This window comes from Haliotis rufescens, unplaced genomic scaffold (assembly GCF_023055435.1).
Source record: "Haliotis rufescens isolate VD_foot unplaced genomic scaffold, xgHalRufe1.0.p SCAF_1, whole genome shotgun sequence".
Classification (NCBI taxonomy): Eukaryota; Metazoa; Mollusca; class Gastropoda; order Lepetellida; family Haliotidae; genus Haliotis; species Haliotis rufescens.
Genome location: NW_025963779.1, coordinates 24,728,310 through 24,754,076, shown reverse-complemented (window position 1 = coordinate 24,754,076; position 25,767 = coordinate 24,728,310). Strand labels below are relative to the sequence as shown.

At 40.4% G+C, this 25,767-nt stretch overlaps 1 protein-coding gene across 5 annotated transcripts in view; it reads right to left on the bottom strand.

Moving 5' to 3' along the window:
- LOC124131673 (uncharacterized protein C8orf34 homolog) overlaps positions 1–19,026 on the bottom strand; it is a 31,533-nt gene extending 12,507 nt beyond the window's left edge. For 4 of the 5 annotated variants that reach the window (XM_046495111.2, XM_046495113.2, XM_046495109.2 and 1 more), the window contains exons 1-10: positions 18,890–19,026; positions 18,409–18,504; positions 16,793–16,835; positions 15,406–15,456; positions 14,993–15,091; positions 13,622–13,705; positions 7,779–7,936; positions 6,404–6,549; positions 5,100–5,242; positions 3,844–3,911 (exon numbers count right to left, since the gene is read on the bottom strand). In XM_046495111.2, the coding sequence (XP_046351067.2) occupies positions 3,844–3,911; positions 5,100–5,242; positions 6,404–6,549; positions 7,779–7,936; positions 13,622–13,705; positions 14,993–15,091; positions 15,406–15,456; positions 16,793–16,835; positions 18,409–18,504; positions 18,890–18,946 (945 nt within the window). In that variant the 5' untranslated portion in view covers positions 18,947–19,026. The remainder of the gene's footprint in view (positions 1–3,843; positions 3,912–5,099; positions 5,243–6,403; positions 6,550–7,778; positions 7,937–13,621; positions 13,706–14,992; positions 15,092–15,405; positions 15,457–16,792; positions 16,836–18,408; positions 18,505–18,889) is intronic. The other variant, XM_046495114.2, reaches the window with a different exon arrangement.
- Between the last annotated feature and the right edge of the window lie 6,741 nt (positions 19,027–25,767).

Below are 25,767 nucleotides of genomic sequence, written 5' to 3'. Positions count from 1 at the left end.
GGACCTATTCTACATGGAAACCCAACAGGAAGACAAGCATGGTGTTCTGGGGACCTATTCTACATGGAAACCCAACAGGAAGACAAGAATAGGGTACTGGGGACCTATTCTACATGGAAACCCAACAGGAAGACAAGCATGGTGTTCTGGGGATCTATTCTACATGGAAACCCAACAGGAAGACAAGCATGGTGTTCTGGGGACCTATTCTATATGGAAACCCAACAGGAAGACAAGCATGGTGTTCTGGGGACCTATTCTACATGGAAACACAACAGGAAGACAAGCATGGTGTTCTGGGGACCTATTCTACATGGAAACCCAACAGGAAGACAAGCATGGTGTTCTGGGGACCTATTCTACATGGAAACCCAACAGGAAGACAAGAATAGGGTACTGGGGCCTTATTCTACATGGAAACCCAACAGGAAGACAAGAATAGGGTACTGGGGACCTATTCTACATGGAAACCCAACAGGAAGACAAGCATGGTGTTCTGGGGACCTATTCTACATGGAAACCCAACAGGAAGACAAGCATGGTGTTCTGGGGACCTATTCTACATGGAAACCCAACAGGAAGACAAGCATGGTGTTCTGGGGACCTATTCTACATGGAAACACAACAGGAAGACAAGAATAGGGTACTGGGGACCTATTCTACATGGAAACCCAACAGGAAGACAAGCATGGTGTTCTGGGGATCTATTCTACATGGAAACCCAACAGGAAGACAAGCATGGTGTTCTGGGGACCTATTCTATATGGAAACCCAACAGGAAGACAAGCATGGTGTTCTGGGGACCTATTCTACATGGAAACACAACAGGAAGACAAGCATGGTGTTCTGGGGACCTATTCTACATGGAAACCCAACAGGAAGACAAGCATGGTGTTCTGGGGACCTATTCTACATGGAAACCCAACAGGAAGACAAGAATAGGGTACTGGGGACTTATTCTACATGGAAACCCAACAGGAAGACAAGAATAGGGTACTGGGGACCTATTCTACATGGAAACCCAACAGGAAGACAAGCATGGTGTTCTGGGGACCTATTCTACATGGAAACCCAACAGGAAGACAAGCATGGTGTTCTGGGGACCTATTCTACATGGAAACCCAACAGGAAGACAAGCATGGTGTTCTGGGGACCTATTCTACATGGAAACACAACAGGAAGACAAGAATAGGGTACTGTATTCTACATGGAAACCCAACAGGAAGACAAGCATGGTGTTCTGGGGACCTATTCTACATGGAAACCCAACAGGAAGACAAGCATGGTGTTCTGGGGACCTATTCTACATGGAAACCCAACAGGAAGACAAGCATGGTGTTCTGGGGACCTATTCTACATGGAAACCCAACAGGAAGACAAGCATGGTGTTCTGGGGACCTATTCTACATGGAAACCCAACAGGAAGACAAGCATGGTGTTCTGGGGACCTATTCTACATGGAAACCCAACAGGAAGACAAGCATGGTGTTCTGGGGACCTATTCTACATGGAAACACAACAGGAAGACAAGCATGGTGTTCTGGGGACCTATTCTACATGGAAACACAACAGGAAGACAAGAATAGGGTACTGTATTCTACATGGAAACCCAACAGGAAGACAAGCATGGTGTTCTGGGGACCTATTCTACATGGAAACCCAACAGGAAGACAAGCATGGTGTTCTGGGGACCTATTCTACATGGAAACCCAACAGGAAGACAAGCATGGTGTTCTGGGGACCTATTCTACATGGAAACCCAACAGGAAGACAAGAATGGTGTTCTGGGGACCTATTCTACATGGAAACCCAACAGGAAGACAAGCATGGTGTCCTGGGGACCTATTCTACATGGAAACCCAACAGGAAGACAAGCATGGTGTTCTGGGGACCTATTCTACATGGAAACCCAACAGGAAGACAAGCATGGTGTTCTGGGGACCTATTCTACATGGAAACCCAACAGGAAGACAAGCATGGTGTTCTGGGGACCTATTCTACATGGAAACCCAACAGGAAGACAAGCATGGTGTTCTGGGGACCTATTCTACATGGAAACCCAACAGGAAGACAAGCATGGTGTTCTGGGGACCTATTCTACATGGAAACCCAACAGGAAGACAAGCATGGTGTTCTGGGGACCTATTCTACATGGAAACACAACAGGAAGACAAGAATAGGGTACTGTATTCTACATGGAAACCCAACAGGAAGACAAGCATGGTGTTCTGGGGACCTATTCTACATGGAAACCCAACAGGAAGACAAGCATGGTGTTCTGGGGACCTATTCTACATGGAAACCCAACAGGAAGACAAGCATGGTGTTCTGGGGACCTATTCTACATGGAAACCCAACAGGAAGACAAGCATGGTGTTCTGGGGACCTATTCTACATGGAAACACAACAGGAAGACAAGAATAGGGTACTGTATTCTACATGGAAACCCAACAGGAAGACAAGCATGGTGTTCTGGGGACCTATTCTACATGGAAACCCAACAGGAAGACAAGCATGGTGTTCTGGGGACCTATTCTACATGGAAACCCAACAGGAAGACAAGCATGGTGTTCTGGGGACCTATTCTACATGGAAACCCAACAGGAAGACAAGAATGGTGTTCTGGGGACCTATTCTACATGGAAACCCAACAGGAAGACAAGCATGGTGTCCTGGGGACCTATTCTACATGGAAACCCAACAGGAAGACAAGCATGGTGTTCTGGGGACCTATTCTACATGGAAACCCAACAGGAAGACAAGCATGGTGTTCTGGGGACCTATTCTACATGGAAACCCAACAGGAAGACAAGCATGGTGTTCTGGGGACCTATTCTACATGGAAACCCAACAGGAAGACAAGCATGGTGTTCTGGGGACCTATTCTACATGGAAACCCAACAGGAAGACAAGCATGGTGTTCTGGGGACCTATTCTACATGGAAACACAACAGGAAGACAAGAATAGGGTACTGTATTCTACATGGAAACCCAACAGGAAGACAAGCATGGTGTTCTGGGGACCTATTCTACATGGAAACCCAACAGGAAGACAAGCATGGTGTTCTGGGGACCTATTCTACATGGAAACCCAACAGGAAGACAAGCATGGTGTTCTGGGGACCTATTCTACATGGAAACCCAACAGGAAGACAAGCATGGTGTTCTGGGGACCTATTCTACATGGAAACCCAACAGGAAGACAAGCATGGTGTTCTGGGGACCTATTCTACATGGAAACACAACAGGAAGACAAGCATGGTGTTCTGGGGACCTATTCTACATGGAAACCCAACAGGAAGACAAGCATGGTGTTCTGGGGACCTATTCTACATGGAAACACAACAGGAAGACAAGAATAGGGTACTGTATTCTACATGGAAACCCAACAGGAAGACAAGCATGGTGTTCTGGGGACCTATTCTACATGGAAACCCAACAGGAAGACAAGCATGGTGTTCTGGGGACCTATTCTACATGGAAACCCAACAGGAAGACAAGCATGGTGTTCTGGGGACCTATTCTACATGGAAACCCAACAGGAAGACAAGAATGGTGTTCTGGGGACCTATTCTACATGGAAACCCAACAGGAAGACAAGCATGGTGTCCTGGGGACCTATTCTACATGGAAACCCAACAGGAAGACAAGCATGGTGTTCTGGGGACCTATTCTACATGGAAACCCAACAGGAAGACAAGCATGGTGTTCTGGGGACCTATTCTACATGGAAACCCAACAGGAAGACAAGAATAGGGTACTGGCGACCTATTGTACCCAGAATCCCACCATGACCAACTGGACTGAGTACCTGTAGATAGATGTCTGACAGTATCTACTCACCTTACTGAGTCTGTAGCCTGTAGCTGGGATGTTGGTTACCCCTTCTCGTCTCAAATCATCAGCATCCTCTGAATTACAATATTGAGGTGTTACCAACACAAAGAAATACTACACAGAATTCCTTCGATGGCAAGGCAGGGTGAAAATAATAACAATATAATGGCACAGCATTTGGAGTTTACAGTGGAGACAAGCTGATTATCCATCAGATATGCAGGTATGAATGCTTGTTCATACCGAGGCTTTGGAAGCCCAGACACTGATTGGCTAATTGGTACATCTTGGCACCAAATACTGTAAATCTTGAAATTAATGCGTCTCCAAATTAATACAACTGCTGACCCCTAGCCAAAAATTGTGACTCATATCCTTACCTTATGATACAAATCCTTACATTAAATCCAATCTAACAGCATTAGCACTGCTTATTAAAACTTCGTTTGGTAACAATAAACAGTGTTTTCCTAAAAACAACACAGTATATATGATTATTCTGTTGACTGGCATAATGGAACAATTCACTGATTGGAGTGGTCATTGATGCCTAGTTTAACACGAGTGGGTAGAACTCTTGACCCCAGCAGTGATAACACACCGGATGCCTGTTGTGTAATTCCTATTCTCTCAATGGCATTGCTATGTACTTGTTACAACTGCTGCTCAATAAACCGTGTTTGTGTATATATTCACGTTGGTATTTCTGCTATCAAAAGTGTGCAAATTGTTGCTAGTCATTTTGGAGACATCAATGCGAAGTTTCATTAATACCAACAAAGACCACTCGCATTTTTCGCATTTAATTCACGCTCGAATTAATGTCAAGATTTACAGTACCCTGATTCAACAACACATTTGGGAATCACTGGACATGCTGGCAGCCTTCTTTAACAAGCAAATCGGCCCAGTCAGAGACCTACTCTGACATGACCGTGATAAGAGTGAAAGTTAACATGTGGATGAATGAACCATGTGAGTTAGGACAGTGGCATTACACTGCTTGTAGCAATATGTTGGGGAACATCAGAGAGTGAGGTTCCTCCCTTTGAGCCTGCATTAGACAGCAGGATACATTTCCTGCACATCTGTTAATGGATAGTCGAAAGTGAAGAAGACTTCTGTTAAACATCTGAAGACTATATAGTGTGATTAACACAGGATTCATAACAGTGATGTACTGGAGGTAGGATATTGACATTACTTCTGGGCTATCAAATATCCTGCATCGAGGACACAATGTGTCAATCTTCCCGCCTCACCGAGCATTTCTAAGGCTTCATCTTCCTCCCCTAGTTCCTCCGTATAGCCTGAATCTGTAGACCTCTTCTCCGACTCCATCAACAACTTCTCCAGCTCCTGACGATGCTGTACAGCACTGAGTTTGTGGCTTCGAGATGATGTGCTGGCAACAGACAACATCAACATGACCATCTCTAAATCAAACATCCCTGTAGCCTGAATACTGGCGGGAAATCTTATCAACCTGAAGGATTTTGTTTAATGCTCTTCAATGCAGTTGTAACTAAATGTTTTACAGTATTCCCTAAACATGGTAATGATTGCATTGCCTTGTAGCACACATCACCTGGGCCTCATTACAAACAGTGATCTTAGCGTTACAATTATTGTAAAATTATGTTTAAGTAAGGAGTTCCAATGTCATAGCACCATGAACTCGGGTAAGTCTATGTTTAAGTAAGGAGCTCCGAACTTCTTAGCTCTATAACTGAGGGTAGTCTTTTTCTTTAGTAAGAGAGTTATGAATATCTTACCGCTATAACTGGGGGAAGTATATGTTAAAGTATGAGAGTCACAATCATCTTAGTTCTAAGAGAGTTGTGAAACAGGGCCTATACCAAAATATGTCAAAAGATGGTACATGTTGAAAAGAGAATAAAATGGACTGCTGGGCTCCAAGTCAGCATACTGTGTCTGAGTGAGGTAGCCATGTTAAACTGTGGCATGGTTTCTCAGTGGGCTAGCACTATAAAACTGACTACTCCAGACTAGTGCAAGGAGCCACGCACTCAAGTGCATGCCTGCAGCTATATAAGTGCAATAACCTTCAACCAGACGTTAAATCACATTTCGCCTCACCATTTCAGGAATGAGACAACTGTATTAGGGCTGGGATGTGTCCAAATTTACTACCCGGATACCCACCTCCCTATTACCCAACCCTACCCGGGTGCCCACTGTAGGTCTCAGGAGATGTTTCCAAATGTCCGATTGGGAACATCTTTAGCATATCCCTGGCAAACGTTTTAAGAACAATCTGGTCATTCATACACTGAAGTGGAATAAAGTTATATCTTTATTCAACCATATGAAAAATCGGAAGGAATGGGTGCACAGTCAGAGAGAAATGCGAACATTAGTGACTTGTAGTGTGACCATAGAGTTCCAGATACTTTTTTGTCATTAATATATCACGTGACTAACCACGAGTCCAGGTCGTCCTGAGGGTACCCGGGTCCTACTCAGTACCCACCCGACCCGGGTACCCGAGTTACCTGTCCCAGCCCTAAACTTTATCATGTAAATGACATGTAGTGCAACCCACCTCTTCCCTTTGGGCTTCATCTGGTGCTTGTTGTCCCTGCGAGATGACACAATATTCTCTGAGGCCAGCAGGTCTTCATCAGATTTAAAGTGGGCGTGACGAGGACCTGTGTATTTGTTGCTGCTGTATATGTTGTCATTTTCATCCTGTGGGGTAATAATAATATTAATAATAATAATAATAATTTTCAGATTCTACTCAATAACTGAAACACTCATTTGTCTTAAGGATCTTTCTTCACACAAAACATGGCATTCTAAATGCATACAAACTATGGTTTATGGTTTTACTTCGCTTTTAGCAATATTCCAGCAATATCAAGGCGGGGGACATTAGAAATGGGCTTCACACCCTGTACCCATGACGGGAAACAAGCCAGTGAGCAGCGAACGCTTTAACCGCTAGGCTACCCAACCGCCCTCATACAAACTAATAATAATAATAGGCTATTTATATTGTGCATATTTCCACACCACTCAGGGGCATGCTCAAAGTGCTATTATTATCCCGGTCACTGGATCACTGTGCACTCAAGAATCATTCTCAGCTCCCTGGGGAGTATACAACCCAAGCTGCCTGTTTGGCACTAGAAGGTTAACAAACACAGTGCCATCTCATCCTACCGGGTACCCATTCACTGCTGGGTGAACACAGACCCATTTCGAACAAAGTCACTTGCCCATGGAGACACCAGATGTGTTTCAGTGTGGGGCAGGACAGAAGCCCTAGAAACTCTTAGAAGCCAAGTTGCCGAAACTCGGTCACCCATCCAAGGACTCTCCGTGACAGACGGTGCTTAACTTCACCTGATTTGTGACCATGTGCCACCACAAACTCGGCATGGACATAAATAAGTTACTTTACAGTTCTAGTTTGGTTGTCATTAAAAAGCATGGATGTTTGAATCATTAAATTTATCCAACTGTAGATTGCATGTTATAAATATAACCAACATTTGTATTCTGGTGAGAAGCACACAAGTTTTGCATGTGCACAGCGTAAATGGTTAATTTCATAAATCTAACATTGAATTTCCCATCCATAATAGGCTTACAACTTCTCAGCATGTGTAATGATATGATGCCAGGAAGATTCTTGGATACCAAATGAAGTCTGCCACGTGTCATCATCCTGGGACCCCCCTTGTTCATACCCTCAAAATGTAGTACTGAGAGTCCACCAGACTCAAAATTAGAAAGACCGAGGAATACCTTAACTTTCTGATACTTTCTGTAGCTTTTAGATAAAGCAGTGTTATATATAACTGGGAATATATAACTAGACAGTTGGGAGAGGAGACAGTAAAAGTTACTCACTGCCTCCCATATAACTTATAAATAAGAACACTGCCACCAAGTATAGAAGCACAACTTACATCCAGCCCAACCCTGGCCCAGGATTTCTTCATGATACTGACAGTCTCTGATCTCACTGCGTCATCTCTCTTCACTGGCGATGTATCTTCCCATAGCTCATCAAATGATGTCGTCTTCATCTTCACGTCGGTGTTCCAGTCCGGTCTCTGCCGCCGAGCTGTTGTAACACACCAATACAGATTCATTCACCGTGTACCTGTAGCAGCATGCACCATAAGATGCTTGTTGAAACAAACCTGAAACCATTGCAATATCAATGCTGAACTAAAAAGCATCATTTATCACACTAAAACACTTTTTAACATTTAATGTGTTGATTGTTTATCATGAAAAAGCCCTTTTCTTCTAATAAGCAAGCTTTCAGATTAATTTCCAAACACAGATTATCTATTTAACTAAAATTCAACAACATATAATATTTATTTTTAAGTGCTCTCTTCTAAAGTATTTCAGGTCAGCTGAAACAAATAAAAACTATAGTAAGAGTATGTTTGGGGAAACCTAAGTCAAAGGGTTATCTCCCTTCCCCAACTTGACTCCTTCATATACTTTTTTCTTTTACTGAAATTAGTTAACAGAATAGAGATAAAGATAGAAACTAAGTTTATTCCACAACTATGAAACCTATGGGTCTGTTGGTTCAGCAGATATGTGAATGTACAGTATTTACTACCCGGGTACCCACCCCCCTATTACAAAATGTCCGATTTGGAAAAGTCTGCCCTGGCAAAATGTATTTAGATACACGTATAAAACAATCTGGTCTTGCAAACACTGAAGATTACTGCATGAAGTTTTATCTTCATTCAAACATATCAAAGTCAGAGGAATGGTGCATAGTCAGAAAGAAATGGGAACATTAGTGACTTGTAGTGCAACCATAGAGTTTTAGATAATTTTTGTCATATTAAAACAATATATCACGTGACTAACCACGGGTCCTGGTAGTCCTGTGGGTACCCGGGTCCTACTCAGTACTCAGTACCCACCCGACCCGAGTACCCGAGTTACCCGTCAAAGCCCTAATACAGTATAAAGGTCTACCTCTGTCTCCATAATCTCAAGTATTGAGACAGAGGTAGACCTTTATATACTGAAATAATGTACGTTAACAAATTTGCTGAACCAGTGGGCCCAATAATCTCCTGTTATCATGACCCATGAAGATGTGGGTTAGAATAGGTCTTCAGCAGTCCATGCTTGTCAGAAAAGCGACTAACGGGATCAGGTGGTTAGGCTCGCTGACTTGGTTGATGCATGCTATCGTATCACAATTGCTTGGATCAACTCATGATATCAATCACTGGATTGTCTGGTCCAGACTCGATTATTCACAGACCGCTGTCATATAGCTGGAATATTGCTGAGTGCGGTATCAAACAACAAACTAAGAAACAAACAAACATGTAATGGGTATACATCCAGCATTTATCCTTTACTTCATTACATGCTTCGCAGTAGAAACAGGAATGTCAAGCATACAATGTAGGTTCTGGTATGTGATTAATCCATCGTAACACAATATCTTCATGTCAGTTAGTCTTCATACATCTTCCTGAGGCAAGGGAATTAACTGACTATAAAGTCCAGTTTCCACCCTTGCCGAACTAGGCAGGAATTATGGAGTTACAATTTGGCTTGACTATCGAGTCTATGCATAGTCCAATCAAAATGTGCACCGAAATCGGAATCCGTTTTGTAAACTGACGTGCAGATTTCGGTTGATTGCAGGATTTGCAAAGCATGTGCACCGCCAACTCGTTGTCAACAGATAATTTCCAAGTCTTTTCATGTTTCTAATCAAGGTGCAACGTAAGACCCGTTTTATCACAATATAGATCTTGACTATCGATGAGATCGTCTTGACTGGGCGCCGCTGTTTTGTTTGAAACAAGTGCAGGTGATACGAGAGCTGGAATCTGATTGGCCCATTTAAAGTGACATAACTTGTAATAACCACTGGTGGCACTATGATCAAGCCCAGGAATTCCAGCCTAGTTCGGCAAGGGTGGAAACTGGAATTTTAAAGTCAGTGAACTCCTTGCCTCGGGAAGATGGTCTTCATACTGCCATCATATAGCTGGAATATTGCTGAGAGTGGTGTTAAACAACAAACAATCATACAAGTCACATTATGCACTTTAATATGTAGTCCTACATAAGTGACACCATTCTTATCAAGTGCTTAGTACGTATCATGATAACAAGCATGTCTACTACTTGCTTTATCCAACATATTAAGATAAAACTATAGTTAGTAATCAGATATTTGAATAAGTTTGCAATATATTTCACACAATGCCTTGTGCCTGGTCTATTGCATCGTGTTGTTCATGCAGCTAGGACATCATATCGAGTTCCTGACCAAATACACATGCACCAGAACCACTCAAAACATATCATGCTTGGTGTCTGAAATGCAGTATGATGTCACAAGTCTTTTATTTCTTATAACCACCCATGTCATTTTCCACAATGTGTCTTTGTCACAATGTCACTCTGAGTAGCCAAATGGCACAGGAGTAACACTACGGTAGGGTCAATATGATGTATATCCCAATACTATGGTTGCGATTTGATTTAGATCCCAAACCAGTATATTATTTCATAAGTTGATATTCTTTCTTTTTGCAGGGGAATCACAACCCTGAATCATTTGTTTTTAAATTTCAGGGATAGTTAGTGAGTGAGTGAGTATGGTTTTACGCCGCTTTTAGCAATATTCCAGCAATATCACGTTGGGGTACACCAGTAATGGGCCTCACACATTGTACCCATGTCGGAAATCGAACCCGGGTATTCGGTGTGATGAGCGAACGCTTTAACCACTAGGCTACCCGACTGCCCCAAATTTCAGGGATAATGGGCAATAGTCGGGCTGACACATGTAGGCTGGAGGGTTCTGTGAATGTCATGCTATTTTAGGGCTTGAGTGAGTTTTATAAAACATGTACCAGTGCAACCTATTATTCAAAAATATACCTAATATTTATGTTTACATGCATAAGGCGCAGGTAAAACATATACAAATTTGTGTCTGAGTAAGCCTAACTTGTCCCCACACAAAATCGATCTTTGAACACACCCAATACCCCTCAGGTTTATTTAACATACTAACACACCAATACCTGTGTTATGTGTAATTTGTCATACTGTCTTGATGTCATCAAACTGTGGGTACTTTAAGATAATATGCACATGTTCCTGTTTCTGTTTTAAAGCAATGCTTCGTTAATTTATGTGACACTGGCGGAAGACAGGCTGTGTTTCAACTTTGATAGATTTATGGGATCAGGGTGCAACCTTGTTTTATTTGGTGCAACTTGGTTTTATTTGGTGCAGCCTGGTTTTATTTGGTGCAACTTGGTTTTTATGTCAAAATGCACATGGTTCAAGTTACATCAACTTCCTTTAATCGAGCCTTGTATTTATAGCCAACCAGGAAATACAAGAGAATCTGCATAAGATGGTTGATGAACAGTTTCGTTTAGCATTTTAAATGTTATTATTCATGTTTTTACACCAAAATAACTTTAATAAAATCATGATACAGGGATTGTAAATCGATGTATTGTATTGTGCGCCTTGTATCTGGATACAATACTGCATCGCCATATCGTTACACTACTACTGACAAACTAGTTTAATTTTTCTATCTCTTGTGCTATAACCTATAAACCTTCCTCCCCATCTCAAATAGATAAATATTCATTTGAAAAATATCATTCCTAAAAACTTTGTCGTTATTTCACTTATTTGACTTATTTCACTCAATGATTTCAGAAATAACCCAAAACATTCACAAATTAGTCACAATTTTCATAAATGTTCCGTCACTAAATGCTCACATGGAAAATATTGTCTTCCTTCACCAACTATTCAATATCTTAAAGAGTTTACCTGAAGTTATAATTTGTCATTAAGAAACCTTCCAAAAAACACTATTCCCAGCTTATGTCCTTCTATGTGTGGCAGTAGAGGTAGACATGGCTTATTGTTATCAATATGACATAATTATATGGTTTAAGACAAGCAAGTTAATTATACGTAATATCAATCTATGTGAAGCACATTCTCTACATCTTCCCGAGGCAAGAGAGTTAACTGACTTTAAAAGTCCAGTTTCCACCCTTGCCGAACTAGGCTGGAATTCCTGGGCTCGATCGTAGCGCCACCAGTGGCTCTTACTAGTTATGTCCCTTCTATGCCTCTCCTATTGACCAATCAGATTCAACCTCTCGTGTCACTTGCATTTGCTTCAAACAAAAGAGTGGCGCCCAGTCAAGACGATCTGATTGATAATCCAGATCTATATTGTGATAAAACGAGTCTTACATCGCGAGGTGCATCAAATCACATGAGCACCTTGATTAAAAGCATGAAAAGATTTAGAAAATATCTATTGACAACAAGTTAGCGGTTCACATGCTTTGCAAATCCTGCAGTCGACCGAAATCTGCATGACACTTTACGAACCGGATTTCGATTTCAGTGTGCAATTTTGAATGGACTATGCACAGACTCGTTAGTGCAGCCAAAATGTAACTCCATAATACCAGCCTAGTTCGGCAAGGGTGGAAACTGGACTTTTATAGTCAGTTAACTCACTTGCCTCGGAAAGTTGACTCTCTACTGCACAGATGTCATAACATGGGCTTTTCCACCATCTTCCCAAGGCAAGGGAGTTATCTGACTAGTTCGGTAATGGTAGAAACTGGACTGTTATAGGCAGTTAACTCCCTTGCCTTGGGAAGACGCTTCTCAACATGCTTGATACAGTTCTAATTACAGAAGACATCCCTTGTTCACTGCAGCAAAGTATGATGTAGGGATATAAAGATATTATTTCATTTGGAGGGCAAAAATTGTGTCCAAATAATTGTTTTTCTTTCACTCTTGTGAAGGACATTTCTGACACTCATTTCATACACTCCAACCAACACTCATGTCCACATGCATGCAATCATCAGACTGATTTCTATGTACTATTGGCAGTTGAAGCACTAGGTTCAACGACCAACAAGCACCCCATGCCCTAATCCAGTCTCAACCAAGACGAGTGTATATCTTTTAGTCCTCCCTCAAGAGTTTGTAGCTAGTCTTGCTTGAACAAGACAAAAATGTTTACATATTCTGTCAGTTTCATTCAGATCCAATTTGTAGCAAGCTTGAAGCACTGTGACTGCTTCAGAATTATAGCCCTCAAATGCTATAGTCGATGAGGACTACCATCACTGGATTTTTATTGCCCTCAGCACAATTTAGCAGTCTCGTGCTGATAGACCAGAGTGTATGTCGAAGGCTGTCAATGCTGAGATTTCAAACCCAAATTGAGGGAATTAGGAATATTTAGGATAATTGAGATAAAAAATTAGTAATTAGCATGACTGATTGTATGGTATTTCTGGCATTTCACGTAACCACCAAGGCTCCTCTAAATCCTTCAACCTTCCCATCAAAAACAAGTGATCACACTGACCATTTATTGCCGGCATATGTGTCAGTGCCTGTAGCAAAGTCAATAACTAGTCAGAATTATTGGCAATATATTTTTACAATATATATAATATATTTTTCTTAATCGTATTGGTGCTATTTGGTCAAAAATACTGTCATGATTATGTCATGTCAGAATGGCTGGCATCTTTGGAAATGGACTGGCTATGCGAGATCATATTGGGTGAGGTATTAGGACACTGACTGGTCTTCATGCTGCACTGAAGCAAGCCTTCCACCATATAGATATTAGTAGGAACTGCCACCATGCACCAATATCGGGCACTATTTCCTTGACCAGTGTCCAGGCAGACCTAAGACATGCTGATAACAGAATAACACCTGCCCAGTTTGACCGGGGTCACTTTAAGCAAGTCCTCTACAGTTTTGTCACTGAGAGAGGAGGCAGAGTGCAGCCTGGAGCTCTGAGCTGAAATATGAGTAATTGTAAAGTGTTGATCACAGAGCATCCTCGACTATCCAGGGTATAATATCTCCATCCAATCATGATATACACCCTGGACCCTTTAACCACTATTGTATCATTTGAATCTGTTTGGAATAAGGTGACACAAACAGTGGCTAAATGAAATTACACCGTTGTGGAAAAAAGCTACGATTCCATTGTATTTGAATTGACTTGTGTTTCAAATAAACCTGGGAACACCTGGTAGCATGCTGACTTACCTCCCCATGTCTTAATCATGCTGCTACTTAGAAACATATTTTCCATCTAAAGGTTCAGTTATTACTATAATAACCAGAGCTACATATAAGCTGCGTATCTGCGTGAAATACGCATCAGAAATGCAGAAATATGCAGTAAAGTAAAATCCAAGCATATCAAATACGCAACAAACATTACAGATACGCTACAAAAATAAAACTTGTGAGTATCATCAAAATATTGTGAAGTAACCAGCGTATTCAATTAGCAAATCAGCAACTTATTTTGAAATTATAAACGGGCAAAAGCTTATCTGGAGCTCTGAATAACAGTCTCTTGATTCCTTGTAAACTCCTTTACTCTCATCCAAGGTTGCCATAAATACTTTCAATAAATACAGAATTTTTGTTCCGTTTTTTTGAATGGTTGTTTGATTTAAGCTCATTAATGATTGATATTTTGTGCATAAAGAATGATGGTCATGGTGATGTCACTTCCAAAATGAATCCATGGTGACAAATGGGTCGAGGGAATGTATCATAATATACAGGGTAATCAAGCCTGATGACAGAGGGATGCTGACAAGAAGTAGTACAAGTAGAAACGAGTTGCCTTAAACCGAAATATTAAAGCTGTACGTTGATGATGATGATGATGATGATGTTGGAGATTGAACAAGAACTTCCGGTGTTGTTGATTTTGCACTCTGCTGTAAGTGTAACAATACACTGTCACAAGGAATACCTTTCACAAAAGACAGGTGGTGATGTGTAGATAAGAATACGGATAAGTGTCTACATATCTGTGTTCTAGAGGACGAGAGACCCTGCTGAAAGACCCACAGATACCATGAACATGTTAACATCAATTGAGCTGGTTTCTTTTCAACAAAGTGATCATTTAAAATTTACATCTTATTTTCTTACCACAAACATATGTACCGGGTATAAAGAATAATCTTAATATAAGGGAGCCATCAACACAGCCAATATTTTCACATTGAAGGCATCATTAATATTCCTTAAGATGCTGACATTTATCAGTTCTTACATCTTGACAGCTCTGCATCATCTGAAGACTTCTTCGGCTTGAGTCTCTTGGCCTGCGACTTCCATGGTCGGTCATAGTCCCGAGTTCCTAATGCTGCATCTACAAAAAAGGTTTGCATAACTCAATTTTTATTCCAAATATATGATATTTATGATACAAAAACACTCAACTAAAAATCTCTAATTATGTGAGTACATGAAGTTAGAAAAGACTGACTGAATGACTGAGTATGGTTTTACGCCGCTTTTAGCAATATTCCAGCAATATCCCGGTGGGGGGACACCAGAAATGGGCTTCACACATTGTACCCATGTCGGGAATCGAACCCAGATCTTCGGCTTGACGAGCGAACACTTTAACCACTAGGCTACCCGACCGCCCCAGTTAGAAAAGAGACAAAGAAGAAAGCTAACCTGCGCTGCTGGACACGGGCAGTTTCTCGGGACTCCTACTTCTTCCACGTGCTGAAGGAAGATAACATGAACACATTAATAACACATCCGACAGTTATTTCCTCCATCTAGTCAGCTTATCTCATCACATTACCTATCTGACAGACAAGTGCACACTCCAGGGCTTGATTTACTTATATAAAACATGCACTAGTGCAACCTATTAATGAAAATTGCAACCTAATATTCATATCAACATGCACTAAGCGCATGTAAAAAGATTTGAAAATCTGTGTTTGTCTAACTCTTGCTTGTCAACACAAAATCAATTTCTGAACACATATCTAATCATTCATCTCTGTGTATGGGTATTTTGTAATGCTTTAGTGGGCCTGACATCATCAAACTATGGATACTTCAAGATTATTTGCACATGTTCCTGCTACGTTTTACAACAATACATCATCAATTTATGTGACATTGGCAGTAGACCAGCCTATGTTTCAACTTTGATAAATTTGTGGGACCAGGGTGCAACCTGGTGCAACAAGGTTTTCATGTCAACGTGCACCTGGTGCAAGTTAAATGATGTAGCTAAATCGAGCCCTGAACTTGCAGTTGTTAATGGTTATCTCAGACTGTTACAAAACAGCTTTTATCATGAACCAAACTCTGAGTTCAGATTGAAATTGTCGAAGTTGGTTGTGGTGAGTTGAAATAGGGTTTAACGTCACATTTAAGAATATAGCACTTATATGGTGAGGTGCATGCACGCGTGTGTGCGTGGTGAGAGGTGCTTCTATGTACTACTCCCAAAATAATGCTGCTAGTTTCATGGTGCTATCCTTAGATGCCATGCTGCAGTTTAACAGGGACATCCTATTTGGACACAGTATACTGACTCCAAGACTACCAGTCTTCATTTTATCCCCTTGGCAAGGTAACAACAAGTACCATCTTTTAATGTCTTTTGGTATATTGTTTGTTTGTTTTTTTTGGTTTAACATCCCACTCAGCAATATTCTAGCTATATGACAGGGGGTCTCTAAATAATCAAGCCTAGACCAGACAATCTAGTGATTGACATCAAGAGCACCGATCCACGCCATTGGGATATGATGACATGCATCAACGAAGTCGGCGAATCTGACCACTAGATCCTGTTAGTCGCCTCTTACGACAAGTATAGTCAACTTTTACGGCAAGAATGGGTTGCTGAAGACCTATTCTACACGGATCTTCATGGGTTATTTTGGTATATAGTGTCCGTTGATCAAACCACCAACTTTCTGCTCTCCAGGCAGATGCTTTATGCACTAAATCACAGAGTATAATGTTTTGCGATTTAAACAATTTCAAGGTGTCAGTTCACAAATGTATTTTGGTTTCTCACTATGATTCTACTCACTCATGTCTGAAGCACTTCTCCTCATACCGCCATACCTGATGTCCTGGAATTAAACAGCAGTCATCATACTCAGTCATTCAAAGGTACTGGAATTTGTAGCTAAACATCACATTGAAAGACAAAACAAACCAACATCCATACATCAAATCATCTTCATTGACACTACAATTTCTAAAATGTCATTTAAAGAAACGATATTCCCCACATTCTAAGCGCTCTTGGGCTCATATTTGTTAAAGTTTGTGTGTTTTGATTTGCCTGCACTATCTGTAAATAATTGAGCCTGGATCTGACAAACCAGTGTCTGATATTCGAAGCAATGTTTCAGGTTGTTGGGGAATGATGACACACAATCAACCATGGTACAATGCCCGACAACCTCATCTCACTAAAAGGGCTGAAGTCAACTGATCTGAAGCAATGTTTACAAACAATAGCTGATAACCCACGAGCTTACTCGGCTCTGCTCTCCTTATCCCGCGAGGGAAAGTTCTGTTCCAGTGACCACATCGTTGGTGTAGGCTTATCACATGACTGGACTTTTCTCTAGTTTTTAAACACACTTACTTATTCTTAAAACAGACTGGCCTAGTGCACTTTACATACCAGTATTGTTTTTGCATAATCCTATAGATATGCTACACCAACTGTGACAGTGAGGTGCATGACAAGAGAGCCTTACACAAAGCACCTTTGGGCAATGTACAACCAATGTAAACAAAAGACAAATATGCAAACGGAAATAATTTTTTCACATTTTAGGATATTTTCTCAATGAAAGTAAAACATTTTATGTCATATGTTTATCTAAATGTGTAGACTTGTAAGAAATATATGAAAAATATATGCCATATCTGGATGGGATGGGTAAGATGTGACAATGTGGGCAGAGGTACTAGGCCGGCCACAAGGAACTCTGGGTAGGAGATTGGCTTCATACGACTGATGCATTCATATCGTAATCTAGGCTTTGATAAACACTGGCTTCTAACATGTCTAATACAATCAAATTGGCAATAAGGATTTTGTAACTCGTCTGTTAGAGCTTTCTCTTCAATTTGCCTCAAATAAAATTTTAACACATGACTGATCATGCTGAACACAATGCTGAAGCCAGTCTACACTGCACAGCGCTTGCGTTGTTGGCTTTGCTGTGCAAAGCTCAATTATTTTGGATTAAGCATGAACTAAAGGTGTAATGTGACAACCGATAATTATTTCATGTATGATTTAAAAACACCCAGAACTGTCTATGCACTGCCCCTTTAACTGCTTCTCAGTCTTACAAGATATGCCTGACACCTATAAATCTAACCCAATTCCGCACAGAAGTCTCAGACATACAGTGGTGAAAATGAAATGTCTTTACAATCACAGTCTTGCACTTCCTTTTTACCAAGGCGCAATCATAGAATCTGTTTGCCTACCAGCATGATTAAAACTGGATATGTTGTAAGAAAACAAATATGTAATACATAGTAAGTTGTGCTAGGAATTCTTAAATAATAGTAGCAAACATATTCTACAGCGGCCCCCACACTACTATACGAAAAACCCTTAGTTTACAAACAACAAATAAGTTGTTATGTATAGAAATTTAGTTCACTGGTACGTACCTGTGGAATTTCTACTCCAGCCTTCTTGTAAACTGCCCTCAGGATATAGATGAGGGGATCCTCTGGCATGTCTCGTAAGACTTTGTTCATTAGGTCCTGTACAACAGATCGTGACAATAAATATGCAGCAAGAAAAGGACAAAAAGCGGCGGAAATTTAACTGATTTTACCAAATATTATTAGATGGCTAAGATCTGTTAGTTAGACAATAAGACCACCAATGACATGAATACCGAAAACACTTTATTATTTTATTATTTCTAGTCACATACGTATGCACACATCTAGTCACACACGTATGCACACATACCGAAACGAAGATAAAAATGTCAGAAATGTTCTGTTACGATTATTAGAACAGGCTTGTCGAAATAGTACACAAACACAATCTGACACAGATTGCTAAAAGCTAATGCATTTAGTTACTGCACTCGTGACATGATAAACCTTTCTAATTGTATAATTGTCTGTTATTATTTACCTCAAATAGAGGACCTATCTTATGTTTTTCCATGTAGTTCTGCATCTTTAGTGTCATTTCAAACGTGTTTAGATTTGTTTTCCTTAGCAGCTATTCCGCGCCGGATACAGTCAGTGCGCTCTAGCGGCAAAGGTGGGTAACTCGTACCAGAAATATAAACTGGTTATTAGTATATGTTGCGCCAGACAAATAGAACGGTCTCTTATTCTCAAACAGGAATAGGAATGCCAATTATTTGCACACAACGATTTCGCTCCAGGACAGTATGGAGCCAATCTTACATAGACTACTCTTTTTCAAGGGGCACTGTAGAATAAGATATGTTCTCTGCCGCCTGAGTTAATGAGGTGATTTAGAAATAAATTGGGAATCTCACCTAAGTGTCATTTGATATCAAGACAAATATATCAACACGAATCGATGTAAGCTTAAAATATGCTTGCTTGCCGAAGTGTTTTAAACTTTAATTGACCAGTGTTGATATATTTGATATCAAAAGATGAGATATTCGATTTATCATAATAAAATTTGTCTTACAACTTTTTCAGTTTGTAAACAGTCTCAGCTAAAATGGACAGAATTATTATAAAAATGACCGCATGTAATCATAAATCTGCGAACCATTGCAATTGCAACAATTGCCCGCATTTCTCCACCGTGGGGCTGCCATCTGTTTTATTGTATTGTGACGTCATTGGCGTCACGTTTCCAGTCTGTACCGTCAACATATATTATGTTCTATGACGTTGAATTTTTTATAATGTTTTAATTTGACGTTTACACGATATACGGCTTTTTCATTGGACAAGAGGTCGGTCACATGACCGCGAAATTGACGTTCATACACTCTATGAAAGTTCATACTCCAATGAACTCACACAAAGTGAAAGTCAATTCTTATAATTTGTTATCACAATTTCTTACCTCAAAGGATGTAGGCAAAGATCTAAACACAATTTTATTTAGCACGTGTGACTTCATGTTTACACTGACAGCCAAACAACAACCAGCTATATCGCGGATTAAAATAGTTCCTCAAAAAGAGAGGTGACATGGGCGTATGGATGCACAACTTGCTCTTCAGAAACATCTTACGCAGCAGATTTGTTCAAATTATATCCTCATCAGATGAGAAAGGTCTGTAAAGAACTACCTTAGTAAGTCAGGCACAATGACAGCGCGTCGTAATACATTTACATCAAGTACAAGACGTCAAAATGGCCGATACGATAAACGTGACGGGAGAGATTTCCGAAGTTGTTAATGAACCTGTGGCGGTTACATGTGTTAGTCATCATTGATCAACTGACCGATTATTGACAGGTGATTAAAGATGCGTCAAACAGACACCTAGGTAAATTCGTAGATTGCTTGAGACGGTCACTGTCAGCCTAGACACAGATCGAATCGATATTGACGATAGTTTGGATGTGCATTTTTTCGTTTGTTCATTAGGATTGGCCGTAGCGAGGAAATTCGTGAACAATAATGCAGTCAAGCTCTCTTACGTTTATCAATGTATACTGAAATGCTGAGACCAAGATTAAAGGTTCTAAATGATCAGAAATAATGCGTATGTATGTTTTCGTGCTAGGGAATTCCCAGGGGTTTTCCCAGGAATGTGGAAGTAGTCCGTCAGTGTAGGTACACGGTCTCGTGAAAAACGTATGAACGTCAAATTGTGTCGTTCATACACTTATGAACGTCAATTTCGCGGTCATGTGACCGACCTCTCGTCCAATCGAAAAGCCGTATATCGTGTAAACGTCAAATTAAAAAAATATTAAGAAATGACTTTCACTTTGTGTGAGTTCATTGGAGTATGAACCTTCATAGAGTGAGGGCCAAACATTGTATGAACGTCGTCGCAAGCTCCGACGTTATACAGTTTATGTACGATTGGGTTGAGATCTTTAAATCTCGACGGCCAGGGCAAAACGTTGATGTTGGCATTATGAAGTTAGTCTACCGTGACACGAGCTGTGTGTGGTGAAGCGTTGTCCTGATGAAACAGCTCCCTCTGGCGGTCAATGATTGGAAGAAGGTGAGGTTGAAGAATTTGAATCATGTAGCGATTCCCTGGACCACAACAAAGTCAGATCTCGTGGCGTAGGATATGCCCCACCCCCCACCCCCCACCCCCCATCCCACACACACACCCCACCGCACCCCGCCCAACCCCACCCCCCACACACTATGACACTACTGCCACCGAAATTGCTGAATTCACGTACACAATGGGGGGCTAAACGTTCATTTCGACGAAGATAAACACTAAGTCTTCAATCTCGCCGGTGAAGAACCACACTCGCGTCTCCAGTTTCTCAAATTCCAAGGCTGTAAGGTATTGGCACCAACGCAAGCGTCGCTGTCGATGGATCTGGTTCAAAACAAGGACGATAATTGGTCTTCTGATTCCTATTCCAGCCTCGCGAAGATGGTTCCTGACAGTCTGGTCCGGAATCCTCCTCAAACCAGGGATGTGTCCCGCAGTCTCCGTAGCTGTGTCATTGCGATGACGTAGGCGGAACAGTCGAATGTAGAGATCCTGTGCAGGGGTGGTTACTCTTGGTCGACCGGTTCTCGGACGGTTTGCAGTGGAATTGAACTGCGTGTATCGATCCCACGTTGAAGTGTCGTGCAACAGAAGACTGTGATTCTCCTCTTTGGATACGTCCTATCCAACATCCGTTGGATTTTCCGATCGGTAGCGCTGAGTCTCGGCATTTTCGAACTTGAAAAATGTTGACAATTGAGGGGCGGTCGGGTAGACTAGTGGTTAAAGCTCGTCACGCCGACGACCCGGGTTCGATTCCCGACTCGGTTACAATGTGTGAAGCCCATTTCTGGTGTCCTCCCCATGATATTGCTGGAATATTGCTAAAGGCTGCGTAAAATCATACTCACTCACTTGACAATTGAATGACAAATTATTGGCTCATGGTTGCCTTTTTATAGCCACTACCACGAGTTACGAGTGCCATAACTTGCACGTGCATTTTGCTTTACTATTTTTATCAATGATATTTTTAAACAAATGTGAAAAAGTTGCCGTTTAAGACAATGTAAATCGACAATGGCTGCGTTTTGACTCACCGTTTGTCGAATATCATACCACCAACATTTTCCAATAATATATATCCAATTTAAATACCGGATTTTTTGTGTAGTCAGGCTTAATGAACTACATACTACCTGTGCGTTTCTTTTTTTGAAGAGTGTATATCCATGACAAATGTTCGTATGCACGCATGGCAGTTGTTCATAAAGACCCATGACAAATGTTAATATGACCCCATGACAAATGTTAATACTCGCGGCAATTGTTAATATACACCCATGACAATTTGTAATGTACACCCAAGATGTCAAATATGACAATGTATATATATGACAACGGTCAATATACATGTATAGCCATGGAAAATGTCCATGTACACCCATGACCACGTCCGTATATACCTATAACAAACGTTCATATATACTAATGAGAAATGTCTATGTACACCCGTGGCAAATGTTCATATTGTTATGTGTCGATTCCCAAATTGAAGTAATATTTTAGCCCAGAAATTGGTACGTAAAAGAATTTGGCGTGAAACCAACAAAAGAACAACACATGGTATACAATCAACGTTGTACTACCAAATTAACTAGGTTTACAAATCAATACAAATAACTGCACAGCAATTATTGCAGTACACAATAGAGCGGAAGAAGAACAGTCAATGGCAGTATATAACGTGAGAGCAATGGAATTCCGAAAGTTTACAGATAATTTAAGCATCTAAATATAATAACGTCATCACCAATGCTTACTTTAATAGTACTTCATTCCCGACAATATATCGCTGTCCCAAAACAATGCAATGAGCTTCTACTGAATATGAACAGAAACAATACAATACAGTTAAACTCATAATCACAATACACTACCATATAACAATGTATACCCTTGATACCTGTTCATATATTCCCATGACAAATGTTTACACACACCCATGACAAATGCTAATATATACCCATGACAACTGTTCATTATACCCATGACAAATGTTTACACACACCCATGACAAATGCTAATATATACCCATGAAAACTGTTCATATGTACCCATGACAAATATTTACACACACCCATGCAAAATGCTAATATATAACCATGCCAACTGTTCATATATACCTATAACAAATGTTTACACACAACCATGACAAATGCTAATATATACCCATTACAACTGTTCATATATACCTATAACAAATGTTTACACACACCCATGACCAATGCTAATATATAACAATGCCAACTGTTTATATATACCCATGACAAATGTTTACACACACCCATAACAATTGCTAATATATACCAATGACAACTGTTTATATATACCCATGACAAATGTTTACACACACCAATGACAAATGCTAATATATACCCATGACAAAAGTTTACACACACCCATGACAAATGCTAATATATACCCAAGACAACTGTTCATATATACCCATGACAACTGTTTATATATACCCATGACAAATGTTTACACACACCCATGACAAATGCTAATATATACCCATGACAACTGTTCATATATACCCATGACAACTGTTTATATATACCCATGACAAATGTTTACACACACCCATGACAAATGCTAATATATACCCATGACAACTGTTCATATATACCAATGACAACTGTTTATATATACCCATGACAAATGTTTACACACACCCATGACAAAAGCTAATATATACCAATGACAACTGTTCATATATACCCATGACAAATGTTTACACACACCCATGACAAAAGCTAATATATACCAATGACAACTGTTCATATATACCCATGACAACTGTTCATATATACCCATGATAAATGTTTACACACACCCATGACAAAAGCTAATATATACCAATGACAACTGTTCAAATATACCCATGACAACTGTTCATATATACCCATGACAAATATTTACACACACCCATGACAAATGCTAATATATACCCATGACAACTGTTCATTTATACATATAACAAATGTTTACACACACCCATGACAAATGCTAATATATACCCATGCCAACTGTTCATATATACCCATGACAAATGTTTACACACACCCACGACATTAGCTAATATATACCAATGACAACTGTTCATATATACCTATAACAAATGTTTACACACACCCATGACAAATGCTAATATATACCCATGCCAACTGTTCATATATACCCATGACAAATGTTTACACACACCCATGACAAATGCTAATATATACCCAGGCATCTGTTCATATATACCCATGACAAATGTTTACACACACCATACCAAATGCTCATATATAACAATGCCAACTGTTTATATTCACCCATGACAAATATTTGCATACACCCATAACAAAACCTACATGATTGTGAAAGTAAAAAGTGAAAAATAGTTCCCTGATTTCGAAGCATGGCCAACAACGCGATTTCATATTGTCGACCACAGCGGGGGACACAATCTAACCATCTATCTATCGTCTTCATCGGGTTATAGGATAAATACGCCATAATGAGAAAGACAAGTTCACAATCAGCATGTGCTAGCCGGAAATGAGGCCGTTGTAGTGTCCCTTGTTGTTTGTTCATTGTTATGTCCTATTTCACAAAAAGACTCTGCACTGTCATCAATACTTGCAATATTCATAACGATCTGTAGATGTATCATTAAAACCTCATTGTAGCTTAACATCAGATCAACTTGATACAACACTGCATGGTCGCTACAGTGTTGGACAAAGGCACACAGCTTGTGACTCAACTGCTGGAACAAGACAAGGTCAATATATCAACTTGTTTATAGAGCATTACTTTAGGTAAAGCCCTACTCCTGCACAATAAGACCGCCTCCGTGGTCTAGTGGTAAAGCGTCCGCCAGGAGAGCGGAAGGTCCGGGGTTCGATCCCCGACCGCGTCATACAAAAAGACATTAAAAGATGGTACTTGTTGTTACCTTGTCTGGCGCTCGGCATTAAGGGGCTAAAACAAGGACTGGTCGGCTCGGAGTCAGTATACTGTGTCTGAGTGGGGTATTCATGTTAAACTGCGGCATGGTATCTCAGTGAGCTAGCACTATAAATCGGCATCAGTCCGGACTAGTACAAGCAGCCACACGTCGCTATATAAGTGCAATAATCTTGGACGCGACGTTAAACCCCATTTCACCTCACCTCACCTGCACGATAATGATAACGTCATATTTTGATCCCTTATTGACATTTTCCCATCAAGGGATATTGGTATTGTTATTGGCGAAAACAGAGAAAGGTTACACCATATGGACGAGTAGACGGTGTATGGTATTAAAGAATACTTTATGTTCTTTTTAGTGTGTAAGTTGGGTTTAATATCGCTCTTCAAGTGGTGAGGTGGGTTTAACGTCGCGGTCAAGATTTTACACAGTGACGTGTATACACGTGTGTGTGTGGCTGCTTGTACTAGAGACTTATGCCCGTTTTATAGTTAGTTTACTGAAATACCATACCGCTGATTAATTGCTTCTATGACAAGTTAATGTAGACCCATGACAAATGTCCATATACATCATGACACATGTCCATATACATCATGACAAATGTCCATATACATCATGACAAATGTCCATATACATCATGACAAATGTCCCCAAGCATCATGAAAAATGTTTATATGCGTCATGAAAAATGTCTTTATACATCATGTCTAATGTTAATATGCCCCATGACAATATTTTAATGTATACCCGTGTCAAATGGTAATATGAGCCAATAAAAACATTTGAATATACATCCATGTCAAACTGTTTATGTACACCCATGACACATGTTTACATACACACATGACAACTGCT